This window comes from Balaenoptera ricei, chromosome X, assembly GCF_028023285.1.
Source record: "Balaenoptera ricei isolate mBalRic1 chromosome X, mBalRic1.hap2, whole genome shotgun sequence".
In the NCBI taxonomy this organism is placed as follows: Eukaryota; Metazoa; Chordata; class Mammalia; order Artiodactyla; family Balaenopteridae; genus Balaenoptera; species Balaenoptera ricei.
Genome location: NC_082660.1, coordinates 93827045 through 93854858, shown reverse-complemented (window position 1 = coordinate 93854858; position 27814 = coordinate 93827045). Strand labels below are relative to the sequence as shown.

At 38.9% G+C, this 27814-nt stretch overlaps 1 protein-coding gene across 6 annotated transcripts in view; it reads left to right on the top strand.

The window, feature by feature from the left end:
* The window catches only part of LOC132356852 (phosphorylated adapter RNA export protein-like), a 68370-nt gene that overhangs the window by 31137 nt on the left and 9419 nt on the right, over nucleotides 1-27814 (top strand). For 2 of the 6 annotated variants that reach the window (XM_059909986.1, XM_059909984.1), the window contains exon 2: nucleotides 11785-13327. The exons of 1 other annotated variant lie outside the window; for it this stretch is intronic. In XM_059909986.1, coding sequence (XP_059765969.1) covers nucleotides 11809-12993 — 1185 coding nt within the window. In that variant the 5' untranslated portion in view covers nucleotides 11785-11808 and the 3' untranslated portion in view covers nucleotides 12994-13327. Of the gene's footprint in view, nucleotides 1-1765; nucleotides 2076-9810; nucleotides 10152-11784; nucleotides 13330-27814 lie in introns of those variants that run through there. 3 more of the 6 variants (XM_059909985.1, XR_009500129.1, XM_059909983.1) reach the window with 3 other exon arrangements.

Sequence of the window (27814 nt, the reverse complement as noted above, 5' to 3'; positions counted from 1 at the left end):
TAATCCTTCCCATGGATTTGATTTGATACTGCTGATTTAGGGTTCTCTGAGGGTTTAAGTCTAAGGAACTCCATTTTAAAAGTGAGGTTCCTAAAGCTCTGAGAGGTTACAAATTGTTGGCATGGAGACAGATGATAGTAAGTAGCAGACATGGGATCTAAACCCTGGCAATGTGGCATGAGAGACTGAAACTGTAACCACTTTGTAAAACTGCTGCAGGGCAGTGGGCTCCAGCCATGCTTACAAGCAGCGAGGGTGGGCAGCACAGGCCTTTTCAGGGAACAGGAGCTGAAGGTTCCAGAAGGCAGGCAGGGCAGCCATGCAGGCAAAGGGGGAAGGCAGTCAGCCCTGGCAGCTGCTGCCATGACAACGGTCTTCAGGGGTGTGGCCTTTCTCTGGGGGATCTGAGGAAGCCCAGGGTGGGTTTCTGGTTCGGGGATTCCTGCTCCCTGGTGAGGCTGTACTTCTGTGGCAGATACAGAGTCCCCCTGCCCTCTGAGTGCCTCTCCAGCACAGACCCCATGGAGGTCTGGTTTCCCTTTGCCGGGCCCGTCTGTCTGGACTTGGAGTTGAGGAGTTCTGCCCTCTCCAGCCCAGAGGTTCCCCCTGCTGCTGCTGCCTCTGCATTCTTTCCTAATGACACCCATGGCAGTACTTTGGTCTCAAGACTTGCTGCCTGGGACTGCAGCAGGCTCTGTCCAGCCTGGGGCTCTCAGGCTCACCTCCCCCACCCCCGCCCTGGGGGAAATAGCCAGGTGGGAAATGCAATGACAAGAGCCCCTCTTTTCTGCTTCTGGCCTCATCCTAACTGAGCCTAGACAGACAGACAGACAGACAGACACACACACACACACACACACACACACACACAAATTACACACACACCGTGCATATACCCAGAGAAACAAGCAAGGGACTCTGAAGAGAGGTGGGGTGGCAACTCAGGCTGCTGGGAAACACTCAGGGACAGGGAAGTCTGGTCCAGACCTGGGCTGAAGGGAGGCAATACCTGGCTCTGGGCTGGGCAGGACTCAGGCTGTCACTGGCTGGAGGGCTCTGGAGGCTGGGAGCCTTCTACCCCTCTCCATGCCTCTCTTTGTGTCCTCCTCCTTCTCCCTAAAAGGTGGGGTCAGGGGCTGTGGTGAACGAGGTCCCTTGCAGCTCTAGGATGCTCTGACTCCACACTGCCCACCGCGGTGAGGTGAGAAGGGGCTTCTCTTAGGAACACCATTTGGCCTGAGTGGGGGCCTCTCCAGACTGGCTGCTGCTGCCTTTCCCAGAATCCAGCTGAGCTCAGAGCACAGAACTCTTCCCTCCTGGGCCAGAGCATACTCACAGCCTTACTCACTCTTGGCCTCAGGGACTCTCAAAAGGGTCCAAAACAACTCTAGCCTGAAGTCTGGGTGACAGAGGTAGGGACAGAGGCAGGGTAGGCTACATAATTTGCGAGGCCCAGTGTAAAATGACAATGCAAAGCCCTTTGTTCAAAAAGCAAGGAAAAAAGTGCTGTTTAAAGGTACTAACATATAAAGCTTTTCTTTTTTCTGTGGTCTCCCTTTTGACTTTTTTTTTTTAGTAGACTTCATTTTTTAGAACAGTTTTTGATTTACAAAGAAACTGAGAAGATACTATAGAGGATTCCCATGTACTCCGTACCCAGGAGCATCTTATACATTAGTATGGTACATTTGTTGTAGTTAATGAACCAGTATTGACACATTGTCATTAACTAAAGTCTACTTTATTCAAATTTCCTTTTTTTTAGGTAATGCCCTTTTTCTACTCCTGGATCCTATCCAGAATACCACATATTTTTAGTTGTCATTTCTCCTTAGGCTCCTCTTGGCTGTGACAGTTTCTCAGACTTTTACTGATTTTGATTATCTTTATAATTATGAGTACTAGGCAGGTATTTGTAGAATGCCTGTCCACTGAGATTTGTCTGGTGTTTTTCTCTTTGTTAAACTGGGGTTATGGGTGTGGGGAAGGAAGATCACAGGATAAAGTGCCATTTCATCACATCATATCACGGCTGCATGCTATCAATGTGATTTATGACCACTGATGTTGACCTTGATATGGTGCTTCCTACTTATTATTTAATGTTGTTCTAAGTAAAGGACAGTTGAAAATTTTAACTATTAACATAAATGATATAGTCCATCTTTATATTGTACAATGTCAGTTTTAAGTGCAAATATAAGAGCATTTGACTCATATGCAGAATCACCAAAATTGCGTAATTCATATTTTGTATATGTATTCACTTCTTACCAGAATAGTGGATTGCTGCACAAAACTGACTCAACTGTTTTTATTTTACTTCTTGGTACATGCACACATGCACATTCTGCACACATAGAATGGAACTGGAATTGTGGGTTGTTCTATCTTTTCTTCTTTGTCATCATTTTCAACAGTAAGTGGTTGGCAAATACAAGGAAGTAACACATGTCAATAAGGATATGATTGGGTTTCGTGGTCATTTGTGGTTCTTGGAATGTGACTGTGTGTTGGAAGTAAGTTTTTTTTTTTAATATTTATTTTTGGCTGCGTCGGGTCTCAGTTGCGGCACATGGGATCTTCGTTGCAGCGCACAGGCTTCTCTCTAGTTGTGGCATGCGGGCTCAGTAGTTGTGGCGTGCAGGCTCCAGAGCATGTGGGCTCTGTAGTTGTGGCACGTGGGTTCTCCACTTGTGGCCCGCGTGCTCAGTAGTTGTGGTGCACAAGCTTAGTTGCCCTGTGGCATGTGGGATCTTAGTTCCCCAACCAGGGATCGAATTTGCGTCCCCTTCATTGGAAGGCAGATTCTCAACCACTGGACCACCAGGGAAGTCCCTGGAAGTAAGTTCTCAGTGGAACCAAAAAGGTGGCCTCTCCTGGCTATCAGCAATCATAGAAGTAAGGAGATTGCCATTTTCTTGCTTTGAGTCTTGCTAAGCACCCATTCATCAAGGGTCCACTTGGATTTGGTGCTCATGGGGCATGGGGAATGCAACATGCAAACCGGACAGCAAGAATGGCAGACACACATACTGGGTATCTTCACTCCCATCCTTTTGCCAATGCTCTGCTGTCTTGGTTACTACAGCTTTATAGGAAGGCTCAAAGTCAGTTATTGTCAGTCCTCTGATATTCTTTTTCAAGATTATTTTGACTGCTACAGATTCTGTGCATTTCCTTAGAGATTTTAGGATCAGCCTGTAGATTTTCACACACAAATAAAAGCCCACTGGGATCTTAATTGGAATTTTACTGAGTATTCAGATCTGGAGAGAATTGCCACTTTGACAGTATTGGGTCCTCTGATACATGAACATGGTATACTTTGTCATTTTTCAGGTCTTCCATGATTACTCACAGCAATATACTGTAGTTTTCAGTGTATAAGTCTTCAGGTATTTCCTAAAATTTATCCCTATTTACTTCACTCATTTTGATGCCATTGCAAATGGCATTTAAGTTTTTCATTTTCTAATTGTTTATTTCTAGTACATAAGATATATACTTGATTTTTGTTTTTTGTTGTTGTTGTTGTTTTTTAACATCTTTATTGGAGTATAATTGCTTTACAATGGTGTGTTAGTTTCTGCTTTATAACAAAGTGAATCAGCTATACATATATAGCTGATTACATATATCCCCATATCTCTTCCCTCTTGCATCTCCCTCCCTCCCACCCTCCCTACCCCACCCCTCTAGGTGGTCACAAAGCACCGAGCTGATCTCCCTGTGCTATGCAGCTGCTTCTCACTAGCATCTATTTTACATTTGGTAGTGTATATATGTCCATGCCACTCTCTCACTTTGTCCCAGATTACCCTTCCCCCTCCCCATGTCCTCAAGTCCATTCTCTACGTTTGCATCTTTATTCCTGTCCTGCCCCTAGGTTCTTCAGAACCTTTTTTTTTTTTTTAGATTCCATATATATGTGATAGCATACGGTATTTGTTTTTCTCTTTCTGACTTACTTCACTCTGTATGACAGTCTCTAGGTCCATCCACCTCACTACTTTTGTTAGCACTTTTATGAGTTCATCAGTTTTTCATTAGAGTTCTGAAAATGCTTATTCATTCACTTCAGCAGTACAGTCCGTTACCAGAAACCTGTACTTGTCAGAGTCTTTTCCATGAATTTCTTGAAGATGAAACCCTTTTATAGGAACATATTTGCAAAATCATCAGAGTACACCCAGAACTGTATGTAAATGACAAAAGACTTAAAAATGACCACGGTTAAAGATTTGATGAAAGTTCATAATAATGCAGTTGACAAGAAAATTAGTTATTTCTGAGATATACATTTTAAAGTAATAACTAGAATTATTACTTATAACATTATACCAGAACATATAAGATTTTTAGAAATTTCATGTAATGTCTGAAACATTTATATTAACATATTTCCATACATATTTCCATACAAGTACAAATATAAGATTTTTAGAAATTTCATGTAATGTCTGAAACATTTATATTAACATATTTCCATACATATTTCCATACAAATACAAATATGATTTTTAGAAATTTCATGTAATGTCTGAAACATTTATATTAACATATTTCCATACATATTTCCATACAAATACAAATATAAGATTTTTAGAAATTTCATGTAATGTCTGAAACATTTCTATTAACATATTTCCATACAAATAACCCAATGAAAGTTTAGTATTAGTTGTTTTGTTTGTTTTTTTATACTGCAGGTTCTTATTAGGCATCAGTTTTATACACATCAGTGTATACATGTCAATCCCAATCGCCCAATTCAGCACACCACCATCCCCACCCCACCGCAGTTTTCCCCCCTTGGTGTCCATATGTCCATTCTCTACATCTGTGTCTCAACTTCTGCCCTGCAAACTGGCTCATCTGTACCATTTTTCTAGGTTCTGCATACATGCATTAATATACGATATTTGTTTTTCTCTTTCTGACTTACTTCACTCTGTATGACAGTCTCTAGATCCATCCACGTCTCAACAAATGACTCAATTTCATTCCTTTTTATGGCTGAGTAATATTCCATTGTATATATGTACCACATCTTCTTTATCCATTCGTCTGTTGATGGGCATTTAGGTTGCTTCCATGACCTGGCTATTGTAAATAGTGCTGCAATGAACATTCGGGTGCATGTGTCTTTTTGAATTACGGTTTTCTCTGGGTATATGCCCAGTAGTGGGATTGCTGGGTCATATGGTAATTCTATTTTTAGTTTTTTAAGGAACCTCCATATTGTTCTCCATAGTGGCTGTATCAATTTACATTCCCACCAACAGTGCAAGAGGGTTCCCTTTTCACCACACCCTCTCCAGCATTTGTTGTTTGTAGATTTTCTGATGATGCCCATTCTAACAGGAGTGAGGTGATACCTCATTGTAGTTTTGATTTGCATTTCTCTAATAATTAGTGATGTTGAGCATCTTTTCATGTGCTTCGTGGCCGTCTGTATGTCTTCTTTGGAGAAATGTCTATTTAGGTCTTCTGCCCATTTTTGGATTGGGTTGTTTGTTTCTTTGATATTGAGCTGAATGAGCTGTTTATATATTTTGGAGATTAATCCTTTGCCCGTTGATTCATTTGCAAATATTTTCTCCCATTCTGAGGGTTGTCTTTTCGTCTTGTTTATGGTTTCCTTTGCTGTGCAAAAGCTTTGAAGTTTCATTAGGTCCCACTTGTTTATTTTTGTTTTTATTTCCATTACTCTAGGAGGTGGATCAAAAAAGATCTTGCTGTGATTTATGTCAAAGAGTGTTCTTCCTATGTTTTCCTCTAAGAGTTTTATAGTGTCCAGTCTTATATTTAGGTCTCTAATCCATTTTGAGTTTATTTTTGTGTATGGTGTTAGGGAGTATTCTAATTTCATTCTTTTACATGTAGCTGTCCAGTTTTCCCAGCACCACTTATTGAAGAGACTGTCTTTTCTCCATTGTATATCTTTGCCTCCTTTGTCATAGATTAGTTGACCATAGGTGCGTGGGTTAATCTCTGGGCTTTCTATCTTGTTCCATTGATCTATGTTTCTGTTTTTGTGCCAGTACCATATTGTCTTGATTACTGTAGCTTTGTAGTATAGTCTGAAGTCAGGGAGTCTGATTCCTCCAGCTCCATTTTTTTGCCTCAAGACTGCTTTGCCTATTCGGGGTCTTTTGTGTCTCCATACAAATTTTAAGATGATTTGTTCTAGCTCCGTAAAAAATGCCATTGGTAATTTGATAGGGATTGCATTGAATCTGTAGATTGCTTTGGGTAGTATACTCATTTTCACAATGTTGACTCTTCCAATCCAAGAACATGGTATATCTCTCCATCTGTTGGTATCATCTTTAATTTCTTTCATCAGTGTCTTATAGTTTTCTGCATACAGGTCTTTTGTCTCCCTAGGTAGGTTTATTCCTAGGTATTTTATTCTTTTTGTTGCAATGGTAAATGGGAGTGTTTCCATAATTTCTCTTTCAGATTTTTCATCATTAGTGTATAGGAATGCAAGAGATTTCTGTGCATTAATTTTGTATCCTGCAACTTTACCATATTCATTAATTAGCTCTAGCAGTTTTCTGGTGGCAGTTTTAGGATTCTCTATGTATAGTATCATGTCATCCGCAAACAGTGACAGTTTTACTTCTTCTTTTCCAATTTGTATTCCTTTTATTTCTTTTTCTTCTCTGATTGCCGTGGCTAGGACTTCCAAAACTATGTTGAATAATAGTGGTGAGAGTGGACATCCTTGTCTCGTTCCTGATCTTAGAGGAAATGCTTTCAGTTTTTCACCATTGAGAATGATGTTTGCTGTGGGTTTGTCATATATGGCCTTTATTATGTTGAGGTAGGTTCCCTCTATGCCCACTTTCTGGAGAGTTTTTATCAGAAATGGGTGTTGAATTTTGTCAAAAGCTTTTTCTGCATCTATTGAGATGATCATATGGTTTTTATTCTTCAATTTGTTAATATGGTGTATCACATTGATTGATTTGCGTATATTGAAGAATCCTTGCATCCCTGGGATAAATCCCACTTGATCGTGGTGTATGATCCTTTTAATGTGTTGTTGGATTCTGTTTGCTAGTATTTTGTTGAGGATTTTTGCATCTATATTCATCAGTGATATTGGTCTGTAATTTTCTTTTTTTGTAGTGTCTTTGTCTGGTTTTGGTATCAGGGTGATGGTGGCCTCATAGAATGAGTTGGGGAGTGTTCCTTCCTCTGCAATTTTTTGGAAGAGTTTGAGAAGGATGGGTGTTAGCTCTTCTCTAAATGTTTGATAGAATTCACCTGTGAAGCCATCTGGTCCTGGACTTCTGTTTGCTGGAAGATTTTTAATCACAGTTTCAATTTCATTACTTGTGATTGGTCTGTTCATATTTTCTGTTTCTTCCTGGTTCAGTCTTGGAAGGTTATACCTTTCTAAGAATTTGTCCATTTCTTCCAGGTTGTCCATTTTATTGGCATAAAGTTGCTTGTAGTAGTCTCTTAGGATGCTTTGTATTTCTGCAGTGTCTGTTGTAACTTCTCCTTTTTCATTTCTGATTTTATTGATTTGAGTCCTTTCCCTCTTTTTCTTGATGAGTCTGGCTAATGGCTTATCAATTTTGTTTATCTTCTCAAAGAACCAACTTTTAGTTTTATTGATCTTTGCTATTGTTTTCTTTGTTTCTATTTCATTTATTTCTGCTCTGATCTTTATGATTTCTTTCCTTCTGCTAACTTTGGGTTTTGTTTGTTCTTCTTTCTCTAGTTTCTTTAGGTGTAAGGTTAGATTGTTTACTTGAGCTTTTTCTTGTTTCTTTAGGTAGGCTTGTATAGCTATAAACTTCCCTCTTAGAACTGCTTTTGCTGCACCCCATAGGTTTTGGGTCGTCGTGTTTTCATTGTCATTTGTCTCTAGGTATTTTTTGATTTCCTCTTTGATTTCTTCAGTGATCTCTTGGTTATTTAGTAACGTATTGTTTAGCCTCCATGTGTTTGTCCTTTTTACGTTTTTTTCCCTGTAATTCATTTCTAATCTCATAGCGTTGTGGTCAGAAAAGATGCTTGATATGATTTCAATTTTCTTAAATTTACTGAGGCTTGATTTGTGACCCAAGATGTGATCTATCCTGGAGAATGTTCCGTGCGCACTTGAGAAGAATGTGTAATCTGCTGTTTTTGGATGGAATGTCCGATATGTATCAATTAAATCTATCTGGTCTATTGTGTCATTTAAAGCTTCTGTTTCCTTATTTATTTTCATTTTGGATGATCTGTCCATTGGTGTAAGTGAGGTGTTAAAGTCCCCCACTATTATTGTTTTACTGTCGATTTCCTCTTTTATAGCTGTTAGCAGTTGCCTTATGTATTGAGGTGCTCCTATGTTGGGTGCATATATATTTATAATTGTTATATCTTCTTCTTGGATTGATCCCTGGATCATTATGTAGTGTCCTTCCTTGTCTCTTGTAACATTCTTTATTTTAAAGTCTATTTTATCTGATATGAGTATAGCTACTCCAGCTTTCTTTTGATTTCCATTTGCATGGAATATCTTTTTCCATCCCCTCACTTTCAGTCTGTATGTGTCCCTAGGTCTAAAGTGGGTCTCTTGTAGACAGCATATATATGGGTCTTGTTTTTGTATCCATTCAGCCAGTCTATGTCTTTTGGTTGGGGCATTTAATCCATTCACGTTTAAGGTAATAATCGATATGTATGTTCCTATGACCATTTTCTTAATTGTTTTGGGTTTGTTTTTGTAGGTCCTTTTCTTCTCTTGTGTTTCCCACTTAGAGAAGTTCCTTTAGCATTTGTTGTAGAGCTGGTTTGGTGGTGCTGAATTCTCTTAGCTTTTGCTTGTCTGTAAAGCTTTTGATTTCTCCATCAAATCTAAATGAGATCCTTGCCGGGTAGAGTAATCTTGGTTGTAGGTTCTTCCCTTTCATCACTTTAAGTATATCATGCCACTCCCTTCTGGCTTGCAGAGTTTCTGCTGAGAAATCAGCTGTTAACCTTATGGGAGTTCCCTTGTATGTTATTTGTCGTTTTTCCCTTGCTGCTTTCAGTAATTTTTCTTTGTCCTTAATTTTTGCCACTTTGATTACTATGTGTCTCGGCGTGTTTCTCCTTGGGTTTATCCTGTATGGGACTCTCTGCGCTTCCTGGACTTGGGTGGCTATTTCCTTTCCCATGTTAGGGAAGTTTTCGACTATAATCTCTTCAAATATTTTCTCTGGTCCTTTCTCTCTCTCTTCTCCTTCTGGGACCCCTATAATGCGAATGTTGTTGCGTTTAATGTTGTCCCAGAGATCTCTTAGGCTGTCTTCATTTCTTTTCATTCTTTTTTCTTTAGTCTGTTCCGCAGCAGTGAATTCCACCATTCTGTCTTCCAGGTCACTTATCCGTTCTTCTGCCTCAGTTATTCTGCTATTGATTCCTTCTAGTGTAGTTTTCATTTCAGTTATTGTATTGGTCATCTCTGTTTGTTTGTTCTTTAATTCTTCTAGGTCTTTGTTAATCATTTCTTGCATCTTCTCAATCTTTGCCTCCATTCTTATTCCAAGGTCCTGGATCATCTTCACTATCATTATTCTGAATTCTTTTTCTGGAAGGTTGCCTATCTCCACTTCATTTAGTTGTTTTTCTGGGGTTTTTTCTTGTTCCTTCATCTGGTACATAGCCCTCTGCCTTTTCATCTTCTCTATCTTTCTGTAACTGTGGTTTTTGGTCCACAGGCTGCAGGATTATAGTTTTTCTTGCTTCTGTTGTCTGCCCTCTGGTGGTTGAGGCTATCTAAGAGGCTTGATGGGAGGCTTTGGTGGTGGGTAGAGCTGACTGTTGCTGTGGCGGTCAGAGCTCAGTAAAACCTTAATCCACTTGACTGTTGATGGGTGGGGCTGGGTTCCCTCCCTGTTGCTGTGGCGGTCAGAGCTCAGTAAAACCTTAATCCACTTGACTGTTGATGGGTGGGGCTGGGTTCCCTCCCTGTTGGCTGTTTTGCCTGAGGCAACCCAACACTGGAGCCTACCCGTGCTCTTTGGTGGAGTTAATGGCAGACTCTGGGAGGGCTCACGCCAAGGAGAACTTCCCAGAACCTCTGCTGCCAGTGTCCTCATCCCCACGGTGAACAAGAGCCACCACTCGCCTCTGCAGGAGCCCCCCAACACCAGCAGGTAGGTCTGGTTCAGTCTCCCCCAGGGTCACTGCTCCTTCCCCTGGGTCCCGATGCACACATTACTTTGTGTGTGCCCTCCAAGAGTGGGGTCTCTGTTTCCCCCAGTCCCGTCAAAGTCCTGCAATCCAATTCCCACTAGGCTTCAAAGTCTGATTCTCTAGGAATTCCTCCTCCCGTTGCCTGACCCCCAGGTTGGGAAGCCTGACGTGGGGCTCAGAACCTTTACTCCAGTGGGTGGACTTCTGTGGTATAAGTGTTCGCCAGTCTGTGAGTCACCCACCCAGCAGTTATGGGATTTGATTTTACTCTGATTGCGCCCCTCCTACCGTCTCACTGTGGCTTCTCCTCTATCCTTGGACGTGGGGTATCCTCCTTGGTGAAGTCCAGGGTCTTCCTGTCAATGATTGTCCAGCAGCCAGTTGTGATTCTGGTGCTCTCGCAAGAGGGAGTGACAGCACGTCCTTCTACTCCGCCATCTTGGTAGAAAGCACCCACCTCACTACTAATAACTCAATTTTGTTTCTTTTTATGGCTGAGTAATATTCCATTGTATATATGTGCCACATCTTCTTTATCCATTCATCGGTCGATGGACACTTAGGTTGCTTCCATGTCCTGGCTATTGTAAATAGAGCTGCAATGAACATTGTGGTACATGACTTTTTGAATTATGGTTTTCTCAGGGTATATGCCCAGTAGTGGGATTGCTGTGTTGTATGGTAGTTCTATTTTTAGTTTTTAAAGGAACCTCCATACTGTTCTCCATAGTGGCTGTATCATATACTTGATTTTTTTTTATACATTTATTTATTTTATTTTTGGCTGCATTGTGTCTTCGCTGCTGCGCGCGGGCTTTCTCTAGTTGCGGCGAGCAGGGACTACTCTTCATTGCGGTGCACGGGTTTCTCACTGCGGTGGCCTCTCCTGTTGCGGAGCACGGGCTCCAGGCACGTGGGCCTCAGCAGTTGCGGCACGTGGGCTCAGCAGTTGTGGCTCGTGGGCTCTGGAGTGCAGGCCCATCAGCCGTAGCGTATGGGCTCAGCCGCTCCGCGGCACGTGGGATCCCCCCGGACCAGGGCCCGAACCCGTGTCCCCCGCACTGGCAGGCGGACTCCCAACCACTGCACCACTAGGGAAGCCCCCATATACTTGATTTTTGTATAGTGACCTTTTATCCTGAGACCATGCTAAATTCACTTATTAGTTCTAATAACTTTGTATAGATTCTTAGGTCATTCTATGTACATGCTTGTAATATTCCTGCAGATAAAGAGAGTTTTACTTCTTTTCCCATCTGCACACTTTTTTTTCCCCTTGCCTTACTGCACTAATTAAGATTTCCAGTACATTGTTGGATAGCAGTGGTGAGAACAGACATCCTTGAATTGTTCCTTTCATAGGAGGAACGTGTTCAGTCTTTCACTATTAAGTATGATGTCAGCTGTAGTTTTTTCATAGATGCCTTATTTCAGGCTGAGGAACTTCCTTTCTATTCATAATTTCCTAAGAAATTTTATCATAAGTGGGTACTGTCTTTTATCAAACGTCTTTTATGTATCTATTAAAATGGTTATAATTTTTCTCCTTTATCATGTTAGTATGATGAATTACATTGACTTTTTTTTTTTAAGAGATTGGGGCCGCGCCGCGGGAAGATGGCGCAGGAGGCAGGCGACATGGAAGATGGGCAGCTTTCTGACTCGGATTCCGACATGACGGTGGCACCCAGCGACAGGCCGCTGCAGGTGCCGAAAGCACTAGGTGGGGACTGTGCAGTGAGGCCCTTCCAGAGTACTGCAACAGTGTGTGCTCCAGTATCACATTATCGGACTCTTAAAAGTGTGGATTCAAGTGAGGAGAGTTTTTCAGATTCAGATGATGATAGCTCTCTCTGGAAACGCAAACGACAAAAATGTTTTAACACTCCTCCCAAACCAGAGCCTTTTCAGTTTGGCCAGAGCAGCCAGAAACCGCCTATTGCTGGAGGGAAGAAGGTTAACAACATATGGGGTGCTGTGCTGCAGGAACAGAGTCAAGATGCAGTGGCCACTGAACTTGGTATCTTGGGAATGGAGGGCACTATTGACAAAAGCAGGCAATCCGAGACGTACAATTATTTGCTTGCTAAGAAACTTAAGAGGGAATCCCAAGAGCATACAAAAGAATTAGACAAAGAGCTAGATGAATATATGCATGGTGGCAAAAAAACGGGATCAAAGGAGGAGGAAAACGGGCAAGGTCATCTCAAAAGGAAACGACCTGTCAAAGACAGACTAGGAGACAGACTAGAAATGAACTATAAAGGCCGATATGAGATCACAGAGGACGATTCTCAAGAGAAAGTGGCTGATGAAATTTCTTTCAGGTTGCAGGAACCAAAGAAAGATTTGATAGCCCGAGTAGTGAGGATAATTGGGAACAAAAAGGCAATTGAACTTCTGATGGAAACTGCTGAAGTTGAACAAAATGGTGGCCTTTTTATAATGAATGGTAGTCGAAGAAGAACACCAGGTGGAGTTTTCCTGAATCTCCTGAAGAACACTCCTAGTATCAGTGAGGAACAAATTAAGGACATTTTTTACATTGAAAATCAAAAGGAATATGAAAATAAAAAAGCTGCTAGGAAGAGAAGAACACAAGTGCTGGGAAAAAAGATGAAACAAGCTATTAAAAGCCTAAATTTTCAAGAAGATGATGATACATCACGAGAGACGTTTGCAAGTGACACAAATGAGGCCCTGGCCTCTCTTGATGAATCACAGGAAGGACACGGAGAATCAAAGTTGGATGCGGAGGAAGCCATTGAGGTTGATCATTCTCATGATTTGGACATCTTTTAGGACATTTTGAGAAATAAGCCTTTCTAAGATAACATTGTAATAAACCATTTCTACTGAGATTGCTTTATTTTACTTTGCACTGATAAACCCAAAAATCTGGAGAGAACTGTTGTCTTGTTTTAAATAAAATTGAATATGTGGGAGATGAATGCAATAAGAACATTTAAAACTTTCTCATGTCTGACAAACTACTTAAAAGTATATAGCAGAGGATTTAATTTCTCAATCTGTTGCATGTGCTAATCATTACTAGTTGATAATCAGTTTTGTCCAGGTCATATAACATGCCATTCAAAAGTTTGTTTTCTTTTTCTGATTTATCTTTGCAGTGATTTATGATTGGTTTCAAACACTCCATTAAAAGATCCTAAGACATAACTTGTTAAGCTATTACAAATGCATTCAAATTTAGTTTTTCTGTGTTCTAAGAACTCTTAAGCAGTTTTAATAATAGAGACTAAAAATAGGTTTATACTAGTGGCTCTTCCCACTTGTTTGTCCAGAAGTAAATAAACATCAGAAGCTTTTCAAAGAAGTATCTGTTCTTAACTTTAACTTTGTTTTTGACCTCTTATTAGTTACCTTGGTCATATATTAAATACTGAATATGATCCATACCTGCATAATTACCATGACATTTAAAAAATTCCCAGTGACAGCCTGCCTAAGACTGTTTTACCTTATGTTAAGGAAGTTAGGTATTAAAAATGTTTCATCTGCATGATGTTTAAAATTATTCATTTTTATTTAAGGAAATAAAGGTAGTTTACTTAAGATGTTCCAGGAGTTGACTACAGTTTACAAAATAGATTAAGCAAAAATATGTAGGGAGCAATTATTAACAATTCTTTGCAGCAATGTACTTGAAGTCTTTCAGTAGTTTCTGAAATACATGATCATTGAAGTTGGAGCTAAGTATCTAAGCAGGGAAAGAAAAGGAAATGGTAATTGGCTACATTTTATTCATGAAGAATGGAAAAATAAAATTGGAGTTCTGGCAGTCCTTAAACCAAAAAAAAAAAAAAAAAGAGAGATTGGAGTTTATTTATTTATTTATTTTTAGCTGTGTTGGGTCTTCATTTCTGTGCGAGGGCTTTCTCTAGTTGCGGCAAGCGGGGGCCGCTCTTCATCGCGGTGCGCGGGCCTCTCACTGTCGCGGCCTCTCTTGTTGCGGACCACAGGCTCCAGACGCGCAGGCTCAGTAGCTGTGGCTCATGGGCCCAGTTGCTCCGCGGCATGTGGGATCTTCCCAGACCAGGGCTCGAACCCGTGTCCCCTGCATTGGCAGGCAGATTCTCAACCACTGCACCACCAGGGAAGCCCTACATTGACTTTTGAGTGCTCAACCAACTTTTCATTCCTAGGATAAACCTCACTTGGTCATGATATATTTATTATACTTCTTATATATAGATGGATTCAATTTCCCAAAATTTTTAAGAGAAATTTTGCTTTTATGCTCATGAGGTATATTGGTCTTAGATTTCTTGTAATGTTTTTGTTTAGTATCAGAGTAATTCTGGCCTCATTATATAAGAGGAGACCTGTTCCTCTGCTCTCTGAAAGAGTCTATTTAAAATTGGTATTATTTCATCCGTGAATGTTCGATAGAATTCACTAGTGAAGACATCTGGGCCTGGAGTTTTCCTGGAAGGTTTTTAATAACAAATTAATTTTCTTTTATAGATAACAGATGGTGTCATGCTGGAGCTGGCTTGTACCAGCTAATGAGAGCTGATTGTCTTCATCTCTTAACAAATCTTCATTCAGTGATGTCGCTTTGATAACTTGAAATTGGCCATGGTTTACACCGTGGAAGTTAGATATGCTTATGAATTAGGGGCCTTATTTTCTTCTAGAGACATGATGGTTAAAAACCATTCTTCTGTTCAGGTTTTCAATTTATTTTTTGAGTGAGTTTGGCAATTTGTATCTTTCAGGGAATTTGACAATTTTATCTATGTTATTGAGTTTATTGATATAACGTTACTCATAATATTCCCATTACTATCCTTTAAATGTTTGGAGTATCTATAATGATGGCTTCTTTCATTCTCTTTTTAAACAGTTTTATTGAGATATTGTTCACATATCATACAGTTTACCCATTGAAAGTACATTTCAGTGGTTCTTAGTATATTCTCAAATATGTGTAACCATCACCACAGTCAATATTAGAACATTTTCATCATCTAAGAACAAAAGCCCATACCCTTTAGCTATCACCCATCATTCCCCCTCATTCTCCCCAACCCAAGGAAACCACTCTTCTACTTCCTGTTTCTATGGATTTGCCTATTCTAGACTTTTCATATAAATAGAATCATGTAATATGTGTCTTTTGTGATTGACTTCTTTCACTCAGCAAAATGTTTTCAAGGTCCACAAATGTTGTAGCATGTATCAGTACTTTATTTTTTTATAGCCAAATAATATTCCATCATCTAGATATACCATATTTTAAAATCCATTCATCAGTTAATGGACATTTGGATTGTTTTCACCTTTTAGGTATTATGAATAATGCTGCTATAAACATTCATATTCAAGTTTTTGTGTGGACATATGTTTTTGTTTCTCTTGGGTATATAACTAGGTGTGGAATTACTATGTCCTATGGTAGCTCTATGTCGAATATTTAGAGTGATCTTGTCAGTTTCTACAGAGATGTTCACAGGGATTCTGATAGGGATTGCATTTAATCTGTAGATCAGTTTGGGATTATTGTCATTTTAACAATATTAAGTCTTCTGATCCATGGACATAAGATGTTTTTCTATTTTTAGATCTTTAATTTCTTTCAACAACATTCTTAATTTTTTAATGTACAATTCTTACACTTCTTTTGTTAAATTGATCACCAAGTATTTTATTTTGTTGATGCTATTGTAAATGGAATTGCTTTCTTAATTTCATTTTTTGGATTGTTCATTGCAAGTATATAGAAATACAATTGATTTTTGTATATTGAAATTTTATCCTGCCACCTTGCTGAACACATTTATTAGTTGTAATAGTTTTTTAGTGGATCCTTCAGGATTTTCCATATAAAATCATGTCATCTGTGAATAAACATAGTTTTACTGCTATCCTTTCCAATCTGGATGCCTTTTCTTTCTTTTTCTTGCCTAACTGCCATGGCTAGAACCTCTAGCACAATGATGAATAGAAATGGAAAGAGCAAACATCCTTGTATTGTTCCTAATCTTAAGGGGAAAACATCCAGTCTTTCACCATTAAGTATGTTAGCTGTGCATTTTTCCTAGATGTCATTTGCCAGGTTGAGGAAGTTGTCTTCTATTTCTAGTGTGTTGTGTGTTTTTATCATGAAAAGGTGTTCGATTTTTTAAAATGCTTTTTCTGCACCTTTTCAGATTGTCATGTGGTTTTTGTGTTTTATTCTATTGATATGGTGTTTTACATTGATCGAATTTTGGATGTTAAACCAACCTCACACTCCTGGAATAAATCCCACTTGCTCATGGTGTATAATTCTTTTTATATGTTGCTGAATTCAGTTTTTAGTATTTTTGTGATGGGTTTTTGCATCCATATTTATACAAGATATTAATCTGTAGTTTTCTTTTCATATGATGTCTCTGTATGGTTTTGGTAGCAGGATAATACTGACCTCATAGGATGAGTGAGGAAGTATTCTCTCCTCTTGTATTTTTTTAGAAAAATTTGTGAAGAAGTAGTATTAAGTCTTCTTTATGTGTTTGGCAGAATTCACCAGTGAAGCCATCTGGGCCTGGACTTTTCCTTCTTGGTAGCTTTTTGTTTACTAATTAATTCTCTTATTATAGGTATGTTCATATTTGCCATTTTGTCTGGAGTCAGTTTTGGTAGTTTGTGTCTTTCTAGGAATTTGTTCATTTCATCTAAGTTATCTAATGTATTGGCATACAATTATTCTTAGTATTCCTTCATAATCCTTTTATTTCTGTAAAGTCAGTAGTAATGTCCTCTGTTTCATTTCTGGCTCTAGTAGTTTAAGTTTTCTTTCTTTTCAATCTATAGGTTTGTCAATTTTGTTGATATTTACAGAGAATCAGCTTTTAGCTTTGTTGATTTTCTCTGTTGTTTTTCTATTCTCTGTTTCATTAGTTTCTGTCTAGTTTTTATTCCTTCCTTCTGTTTGCTTTAGGTTTAGTTTGCTCTGTTTTCTGAGGTCTTATGTTAAAAGGTTAGGTTATTGATTTGAGATCTTTCTTCTTTTTTAATATAGGCATTTACAGCAATACATGTCCTTCTAAGCCTTGCTTTAGCTGCCTCTCATAAGTTTTGGTATGTTGTGTCTTCATTTTCATTCATCTCAGTATAATTTAATTTCCCTTTTGATTTCTTCTTTGATCTATTGGTTATTTAGGAGCATGTTGTTTAATTTCCATGTATTTGTGATTTTCCCAAATTTCTTTCTGTTTTTGTTTTCTACTTTAATTTCATATTATCAGAAAACATACTTAATATTATTTCTAATCTTTCAAATTTATCATGGTTTGTTTTATTACCTAGCATATGGTCTGTCCTGGAGAATGTTCCATGTGTACTTGAGAATAATCCTGTTATTATTGGGTGGAGTATTCTATAGATGTCTATTAGGTCTAGTTGGTTTATAGTGTTGTTCAAGTCTTCTATTTTCTTGTTGATCTTCTGCTTAGTTTTTCTATCCATTATTAAATATTGAAAATCTCCAACTATTGTTGAATTGTCTACTTTTCCCTTTATTTTTGTCAATTTTTCTTCATGTATTTTGATGCTTTCTTATTAGGTGCTTTCTTATATATGTTTATAACTGTTATATCTTCCTGATAAATTGACCTTTTATCATTATAAAATGTATATCTTTGTCTTTACTAACATTTTTTTTAAAGTCTGTTTTGTCTGATATTACTATAGCCACTTCAACTTTCTTGTGGTTGCTGTTTGTATATCTTTTTTATCCTCTTACTTTAAATCTATTTGTATCTTTGACTTTGAAGTGTGTCTCTTGTAGATAGCATATTACTAGAGTTTACAACTGTGCCTTTTATTGGATAGTTTAATCTATTCACACTTTCTGTTAATACTGATATAGTTGGATTTACTTCTGCCATTTTACTTTTTGTTTTCTATGTCTCATATCTTTTTTGTTCCTCTATTCCTCTTTTGCATTGAGTGAATATTTTCTAATGTTGCATTCTAATTTCATTATTTTTTTTGCTATATTTTTAGTTAGTTACCATATACATATTAACTTACCAGAATCAGCTTCAGATTTATAACTAACTTAATTCTAATGAGATACAGAAAAATTACTCCTGTGTAACTCTATTCCCTTTCCCCCTTTCTGTGATTTTATTGTTATAGTGGGTTGGCCAAAAAGTTTGTTTGGGTTTTTCCATAAGATGTTACGGAAAGACCTGAACAAAACTTTTGGCCAACCCAATATGTATATATATGACACCCATACATCTTCAAACCCAACAATACACTGTTATAATTATTACTTTATGTAACTTTGGAGAGAAGAAAGGAAAGCTAGTATATGTTCATAGCTTTTGTTATATTAACCTTCTAATGTATCATTTTGTTCCCAGTGCATTTAAGGTTCTTTCTTCATCAGGAAAGAATTCAGAGATGAAGCAGAAAGGTTAAGAAAGTAAAGTGAGAGTTTATTTAAGCAAGGATACGCTCTCAGAGGGAGAGCGGGCAGACAGGTGAGGAGCTGCTGCCCTGGATTTCTTTGGCAAGCCAGTTATGAGGGGCATACAAATGAAGGGGTGGAATATTCACTGGAGAAGGAGGAGTTTGGCGGTTGTATTCCCTGATTTTTCATCCCAGCTCCATCTTCCCGAGGGGAGGAGGGATTATTGTACTAATTTAGCTTAGATCAGGAGTGTCATGGCGTCGGTGCATGATGGGTACTTCTTATCTGTAAGGCTAATTTTATTATAATGAGAGCATAATGAGCAACAGGTTACATTCTGACGTAGGAGATTCCCGTCTTTCCTCACCTTTCTTTGCTACCCGGACACTTATCACCTGAAATGTGTGGTTTCCGGTCAGTCTGGAGGTTCCTGCTTTCCTTTGTCTGCCTATGGACCCCCACTGTTTACAAGGTGCATGATTTCCTGCCACCTGGCCCCTGCCCCCGTTTCTCTGCTCATACCTAGCTACCTGCCTGCTGTAATAATTTCTGGATCTCTTCATTTGGCTCCTCTGGATTCAAGTTACCATTGGGAGTCATTTCTTTAACCAATATAGCACTTAATAGTGTCGCACATTTCTCTGAGGCTCTGTACATTTTTCTTCAGCCTTCTTTCTCTCTGTTGTTCAGATTGATTAATATCTATCAGTTTATCTTCAAGTTCACTAATTAGTCTGCCAGTTTAAATCCACTGTTGAATTTCTCATTTCAGTTATTGTACTTTTCAATTCCTGAATTTCCATTTGTTCTTTTTTTAAAAAATGATTTCTCTTTATTGGTTTCACATTGTCATCATATCTTCCACTACCTCTTTAATCATGGTTCCTTTTAGTTCTGTGATTACATGTATAGCAGCTACTTTGAAGTCTTTGTTAAATCTGACATCTGTTCATTCTCATAGGCAATTTCTGTTGCCTGCTTTTTCTCTGATATATGTCATACTTTCCTCTTTCTTTGCATGTCTCATAATTTTTTGTTGGAAACTGGACATTTTAGATAATATATTGTAGCAACTCCCCCTCCCCATCTGGGGCTTGTTATTGTTATTTTTATGTTTATTTGTTTAGTGACTAGCTAGATAATTTTAGAGAATTTAGATTATTTTTGATGATCCAACTGGTTTCTAAATAAATAATGCCTGTGCCCACATGCGTAAGAGGTGTGAAACCTCTTGTGTTACTCCTCAGTGGGCACAGCTTTAGGTATGCCCACAGTCACCTTGGGATGACAGTGGTTTTGACAGGGCTCTCTATGTCCCTGACCATACACAGCTGTAAAACGCCACTAATTGCCTGCTGACTGCTCTCTTGTTTTCAACAAGGCCCTGAGGCATAAATTGTTCTGCAGACTGAGATTAATTCTGCCCCCAGGTCTCCTCCTAGCTCTCTCTTTCCCAGTTTCTCTCTGTTAAATGAGCTGACCTACAGTTTAGTCTGTATCTGCAATGAATCTACCAATGTCCTCTCAATTGCTTTTCACCATGTGTGGTGTTGTCTGACACCATTTCTGATACCAAAGGCAGTGTGTTTTTCAACACCAACCAATTTTCTGATTCTTCAACTGGGTGTCCTGCAATTCAATTCAATTCTGACACTACCTCATCACAGGTTAAAGGCTCAGTCCTACAAGAATATCCCCACTTCAGACACCAGCCACAAATGGGGTGCCCTGGCTACCTACACTTCTGCCTAGCTGACTACAAATTTGGGGGTTCCCATGACCCCCTCCTCAGTTTTGATAATTTACCGGAACAACTCACAAAACTCAGGAAAATGCTTTAGTTACTAGTATTGGTTTATTTTAAATGATACAACTCCTGAACAGCTAAATGGAAGACAGGCATTGGGCAAGGTATTGGGGGGAAGTAGAAATGCAGGGTTTCCTTGTCCTCTTTAGGCACACCACTTTCCCAGCACATTCATGTGTTCCCCAACCCAGAAGCTCCCCAAACCCTGTCATTTAGGGTGGTTTATGGACGTTTCATTACATAGGAATGATTGATTAAATCATTGACCAATGGTGATTGAACTCAATCTCCAGCCCTTCTTCCCTCTCCAGAGGTCAGGGAAGAGGGGCAGGGTGTTAGGACTGAAAGTTTTAGCTGTTGATTGAAAAACAATGCGCAACCTAAAAGCTGAGAATTGTGTTTTATTCAGTGACCTTACTGAGGACTATAGCCCAGGATACAGCCTCTCAGATAGCTCTGAGGAACTGTTCCAAAGAGATAAGGGAGGAGGCAGGATATATAGGAGTTTTTGCTGAAAAAAAACAAAAACAAAAATAAACCCATGTACTCGAACATCAAAAAGTTATTGCTAATCACAAAATCAGACATCTCAAGTTAATGATTTTAGTGATTTTCTATATATGGGAAGATGCAAGAGTCTGGGCTCATTGAAATTTTTTCTTTGATATGAATCTTAACTACCTAGGGCCAATGTCCTGTTTTTCTTCATCCTGAATTCCCCTCAGGGTGCACTGTTGGGGGTGGCTGCAGTGGCTGATGGCTTGATAGTGGGCAACATCTTGTTTACCAGAATGGCAAGAAACTTTTTTTCTGTCCACACACCCCTCTAATAATTTATTTGGTCTTTGTGGTGGCCAGCCCCCATCCTGAAGCTATCTGGGGCCCCACTGTGAGTCACCTCATTAGTATAAACTCAGATGTAATCAAAAGGGGCTCATTATTAATAACAAAAGACACTCCTATAAGTTAGGAAACCCCAAGAGTTTTAGGAGCTCTATGCCAGGAACTGGAGACAGACCCAATGTATATTTTTATTATACCACACAATACAACCTCCACTGTTTTCAAAAGCTCCTTTAGGCTTGATCTTCTTCACACTGTTAAACGAAGTCATTTCCTTTGGGATGAGATTTAGAGCTCTCTGTTTTACAGTCTGCTTCTCCCTCCAGGTAAAATATCTGAGCCATGCCTCTGGAGTTTGCAGTATTTATTTTATATTATTGTAACACGGAAGAACAAAATCTGACTCCATGTTGGATCTGTTTCTTTTACTTTGACCTTAGCTTTCCATTGCTTTTGTTCTGTCTATAGCTATAGGCATACATGATGGCCTGCCTCGGGGAACCCTGCCCCTCTGCCTGAATGTTAAACTAAAGTACCTTTGTTCAGCTTACAGGGAAACAGCCTAACCCTGCCCACCTGTGAATGGGCAGGTGTTAGAACAAACTAACACATCCCCTCCCTGAGACTGGCCAAAACCAGGAAATATTTTGCAGGACTTATGGCCTTTTTACTTTACTTCCTCACCTCCTCCCCATCTCTGTTCTATAAAAGAAACTAGCATCCAAACCCCGATAAGGACACTAGTCCACCATCTTCTTGGACACCCGGCCTTCTGAATAAAGTCATATTCGTTGCCTCAACACCTAGTCTCCCGATTTATTGGCCTGTCATGTGGTGAGCAGACCGAGCTTGGACTCAGTAACATTATCACACGATATCTTCAAATAATATTATATGACTTTGTGGATAATGGAAGAACTTTACACCTGTGTATCCCCCTTCTGATCCTTTTTTCTATTGTTGTCTTACATTTTACTTCTACATGTGTTATAAACCCACAGTGCGTTATTATATTTATTATATAATAATTTCTCTTCAACAGTGTTATTGAGTTATAATTTATATTCCATAAAATTCACCCATGTACAGTGTACAAATCAATGGTTTTTAGTATATCCATAGGGCTGGGCAACCATCACACAATCTAATTTTAGAACATTTTTCATTATCCCGAAAAGAAACCTGGTATCCATTACCAATCATACCCACCCTGCTGCCAGCCCCAAGCAACCACTAATCAACTTTCTGTCTCTATAGCTTTGCTGATATGACAATATCTTATAAATTAAGTAATAAAATATGGAGTCTTTTGTGACTTCTTTCACTTAGCATATTGCTTTCAAGGTTCATCCATGTTCTAGCATATATCAGTACTTCTTCCTTTTTATTGCCAAATATATTCTATTATATGATATACCACATATTGTTTATTCGGTTGATAGACATTTGGGGTTTTCTTCCACTTTTTTATTGGCTATTATAAACAATGCTGCTATGAACATTTTCCCTCAGGTATATACCAAGGAATGGAATTGCTGGGTCATATGATAAGTCTATGTTTAACATTTTGAAGTACTGCCAATCTATTTTCCAAGTTGGGTTCAACATTTTAGATTCCCACCAGTAATGTTTGAGGGCTCCAGTTTCTCATTATCCTCACCAAAACGTGTTATTTTCCATCCTTTTCATTTTAACCATCATATTGTATATGAAGAGTTTTCTCCTTTTGGTTCTGATTTGCATTTCCCCAACAACTAATGATGTTGAGCTTCTTTTCATGTGTCTATTGGTTATCTATATGTCTTTCATAAATACCTATTCAAATCATTTGCCCATTTTTAATTGGGCTATTTGACTTTTTATAGTTGAATTTCCAGAGTTATTTATATATTCTGGAAATTAGTTCCTTATTGAATAAACGATTCACAAGTATTTTTTCCCACTCTGTGGGTTGTCTTTTCACTTTCTTTTCTTTCTTTCTTTCTTTATATTTGCTGCGTTGGGTCTTCATTGCTGCGTGCGGGCTTTCTCTAGTTGCAGCGAGCGGGGGCTACTCTTAATTGCAGTGTGCGGGCTTCTCATTGCGGTGGCTTCTCTTGTTGTGGAGCACAGGCTCTAGGCACGTGGGCTTCAGTAGTTGCAGCACACAGGCTCAGTAGTTGTGGAGCATGGGCTTAGTTGCTCTGCGACATGTGGGATCTTCCTGGACAAGGAATTGAACCCATGTCTCCTGCACTGGCAGGCGGATTCTTAACCACTGTGCCACCAGTGGTATCATTTGATGCACAAAAATTTTTTATTTTGATAACTTCTAATATATCTTACCTTTTGTCACATATGCTTTTGTTGTCATATCTAAGAAAACATTGTGAAACCTAAGGTCAGGAGGATTTACTCCTATGTTTTCTTCTAAAAGTTTTTATAATTTTAGCTCTTGCATTAATACTTATAATCCATGTTGAGCTAATTTTGGTGTATGGTATGATGTAGTGGTCTAAATGAAATCTTTGGCATCTGGATATCCAATTGTTCTGTCACTATTAGTTTTAAAACAACTCTTTCCCCCTTTGAATTGTCTTGTTACATTTGTCAAAAATCCATTGACCCTAAATGTGAGGGTTTACTTTTGGACTCTTAATTCTTTTCCATTGATCTATATATCTATCCTCATGGCAGTACCACCCTGTCTTTTTTTTAATTTATTTTTTATTGAAGTATAGTTGAATTACAATGTTGTGTTAATTACTGCTGTACAGCACAGTGACTCAGTTATATATATATATATATATATATATATATATATATATATATATATATATTCTTTTTCATATTCTTTTCCATTATGGTTTATCACAGGATATTGAATATAGTTCCCTCTGCTATACAGTAAGACCTTGTTGTTTATCCATTCTATATATACCAGTTTACATCTGCTAATCCCAAACTCCCAATCCAACCCTCTCCCACCCCCCTCCCCCTTGGCAACCACCAGTCTATTCTCTATGTCCCTAATTCTGTTTCTTTTTCACAGATAGGTTCATTTGTGTCATATTTTAGATTCCACATATAAGTGATATCATATGGTATTTGTCTTTCTGTTTCTGACTTACTTCACTTAGTATGATAATCTCTAGTTGCATCCACGTTGCTGCAAATGGCATTTTTTCATTCCTTTTTATGGTTGAGTAGTATTCCATTGTATATATGTGCCACATCTTCTTTATCCATTCATCTGTCAGTGGACATTTAGGTTGTTTCCAAGTCTTGGCTATTGTGAATAGTGCTGCTATGAACATAGGGGTGCATGTATCTTTTTGAATTATAGTTTTGTTTCCAATGTCTTGATCTTTTACAATATCTGTAAGCATTTTTGAGATGAATAGAGCAGGTTTAGGATTTGGTAAAAATGATAGGTGAGCTTTAAATTGCTTCTAGAGTCACATTTCTGTTCTCTGAAAGACTCAATTTGTAAGACAAGTACAATTGTTTTTAATTCCTCAGAGAATTGGGTTGAAACCTGAGTGATATCAAGGGGCTAACACACCAATCCAACTACAATACAATTTCTTTATATCAGGGAGAAGATATCCAACTAAGACGGAAATCAAAAGAGTCCTATGTCCTAGATTTAGAGCTGTGTATCCTTGGAATGGTTTTTTAAAAATAAATTTATTTATTTATTTATATTTTATTTTTGGCTGCACTGGGTCTTTGTTGCTGCACATGGGCTTTCTCTAGTTGTGGTGAGCGGGGGCTACTCTTCGTTGTGGTACGTGGGCTTCTCATTGCGGTGGCTTCTCTTGTTGTGGAGCACAGGCTCTAGGCGCATGGGCTTCAGTAGTTGTGGCGCATGGGCTTAGTTGCTCCACAGCATGTGGGATCTTCCTGGACAACCAGGGCTCGAACCCGTGTGGCCCCTGCATTGGCAGGAGGATTCTTTTATTTATTTATTTATTTTTCTATTTATTTTTGGCTGCATTGTGTCTTCGGTGCTGCATGCAGGCTTTCTATAGTTGTGGCGAGCAGGGGCTACTCTTTGTTGCAGTACGCAGGCTTCTCATTGTGGTGGCTTCTCTTGTTGCGAAGCACGGGCTCTAGGCATGCGGGCTTCAGTAGTTGCAGCACGCAGGCTCAGCAGTTGTGGCGCATGGGCTTAGTTGCTCTGCGGCATGTGGGATCTTCCCAGACGAGGGCTCGAACCCATGTCCCCTACATTGGTAGGTGGAAGGGAAGTCCTGGTGTTTTAGTAAATCTTTTACTAAATCTGTCTGTTTTAGTAAATCTTTCCACAAAGACTTCAGAATGTTTCATTTTGTTTTTTCCACTCTGGGTACATAGTTCCATTTTAGCTTAGGGGAGAAGGCCTGAAAATGTTCCTTGTCAGGCTGTGAATATCAGCTTCCAATTTGGCAAACTTCTGACCAGAGTTCCTTTTAAAGAAAAATTTTCTCAAATATCTTGTAAGGTTTTTAGAAGCAGTAAATATTCCTGGCAGTATTGAACTCTTTTTTAATTTATTTTTTCCTTTTACCTTTAAGCCGAGTGTATTCCTATCAAGTTACTTCCAACCAAAATCAATAAGCCTTTTATGGCTTAACTGTGGACACATGAAGCTTCCCCAAAGATGGTGAAAAGATATAGTTCTCCCATGATCCAGGCCCACTTGCAAAGATAACCAAAAGAAAAAAAGACTTGGACAAGTCCCCTGAGAGCTAGCAACAGTCAGTAGGACACTAGCCATAAATGGAGTGCAACCCACATTTCTGTCTGGTCATATTCTTCGGGGCCCAAACCTGATGGTTGAGCTGCCTGTACATGTAAGCAATGACTTGTGTGCCCCAACAGGAAGAAAGCCAAGCCAAGTCCTCAGTACACAAAATGAGAAACAGACAGGAAAGTAATAGTTGTTCCTGGTATGGAAAGGATTGATAACAAATGGGTACCCCAAAACCAAACTCACAGGAGTCCGAATTTGGAAAAAAAGGGACACCATGAAATTTTACCTTCCTCTCTTAACTGGACACTACAGACTGAGATCCAGGAGGGCTGACTTTGGTCAGAATTCTTACCTTTCACTGGCTTCTGTCAGTTTTCCTGCGGTCCCATCTATAGGCTCCAGAGCAAGTGAGGTGTCCCAGAGGGTCCCATCTGTGTTATCAGAAATTGTAGGGGAGGAAAAATAATTTTCTCTCTACCCTTCTGAGTACTTGGCTGAGAATCCTTTTTCTTTAGGGCACCTTGTAAATGGATGAGCTCATCTAGGTTAAAAGTTTCTCACTGTGGCCACTGTAATTAAAGATTATCTTTGGTAAGGTTAAACCATTTTTTCAGACAAACACAGGTTCTGGGCCCATAATTTTTATACATATAGTTAGCTGGAATCCCAGATGGAGTAGTCCCTGACTCCTTGGACTCGAATGAACCAATTTTTTCTTTTTTCCTCTTAAAACAAAATTTATTTACCTGAGGCCTCACACTGGCCCAGTCCAGTTTAAGTCAGACCAGTCCAACTGCAGACCCAGTCTGGAAAAATAAATGCTCAAGTAAAGTCGGATCCTCATAATGCAAAAGCTGTAGAGCTTGGATATCCATGAGGGACTTATTCACGACCTCCAGACACAGAAAGAAAGCAATGAGCACAATGGGATCAGCAGGTATCTACTCTTGCTCATTGCTCATTTCTCCTTAGGGCCATTGGTGATCTCCTTTGGATCCCACTTCTGACACCAGGACAATTAAAAGATCTGAAGAATATTAAAAATTTTAAGAGTTTATCTGAGCAAACATTGATTCAAATTGGGCTGTAAAAAACTAGAAGTTGTTAAAAGCACTCCACCAACGGGACCTAGGGGCAAGGATTTTATAGAGAAGACACAGAAGCAAAGCAAAAAAGTTATCTGATTTGCTATAGCTTAAGTGGTTGCATTATTTGGGAAAGCCTAGTTGGCTGCTTGTGATTAGTTGTTCTTATTTTATTTTATTTTAATTTGTTTTTAATTTTTAACTTAATTTTATTTATTTTTTTATACAGCAGGTTCTTATTAGTCATCAATTTTATACACATCAGTGTATACATGTCAATCCCAATCGCCCAATTCATCACACCACCACCCCCACCACCCCGCCGCTTTCCCCGCTTGGTGTCCATACGTTTGTTCTCTACATCTGTGTTCTTCTTAACCTTGAGAAACTTATAGGAACTGACTCTGGCTTAGGTTTTTATTTGCTTACATAGACTACCAAGTCATTGGAGCCACCTCAGTTTAATGGTCTCCTTGTTTCGTTACCATAACAGTATAGAAGAGGAAAACTTCCCAGTTGATTCTATGAAAGCAGTATCACTCTGATATCATAACAAGACTAGGGACAACAACAACAAAAATACAGACCAATATTTTTCATGAATATAAATGCAACCCTCAACAAATCACCAGCAAGTTGAATCCAGCAATATATAAGAAGGATTATACACAATGACCAGTGGAATTTATCCCATGAATGCAAGTTTGGTATAACACAAAATCAGTCAATATAAACCACCA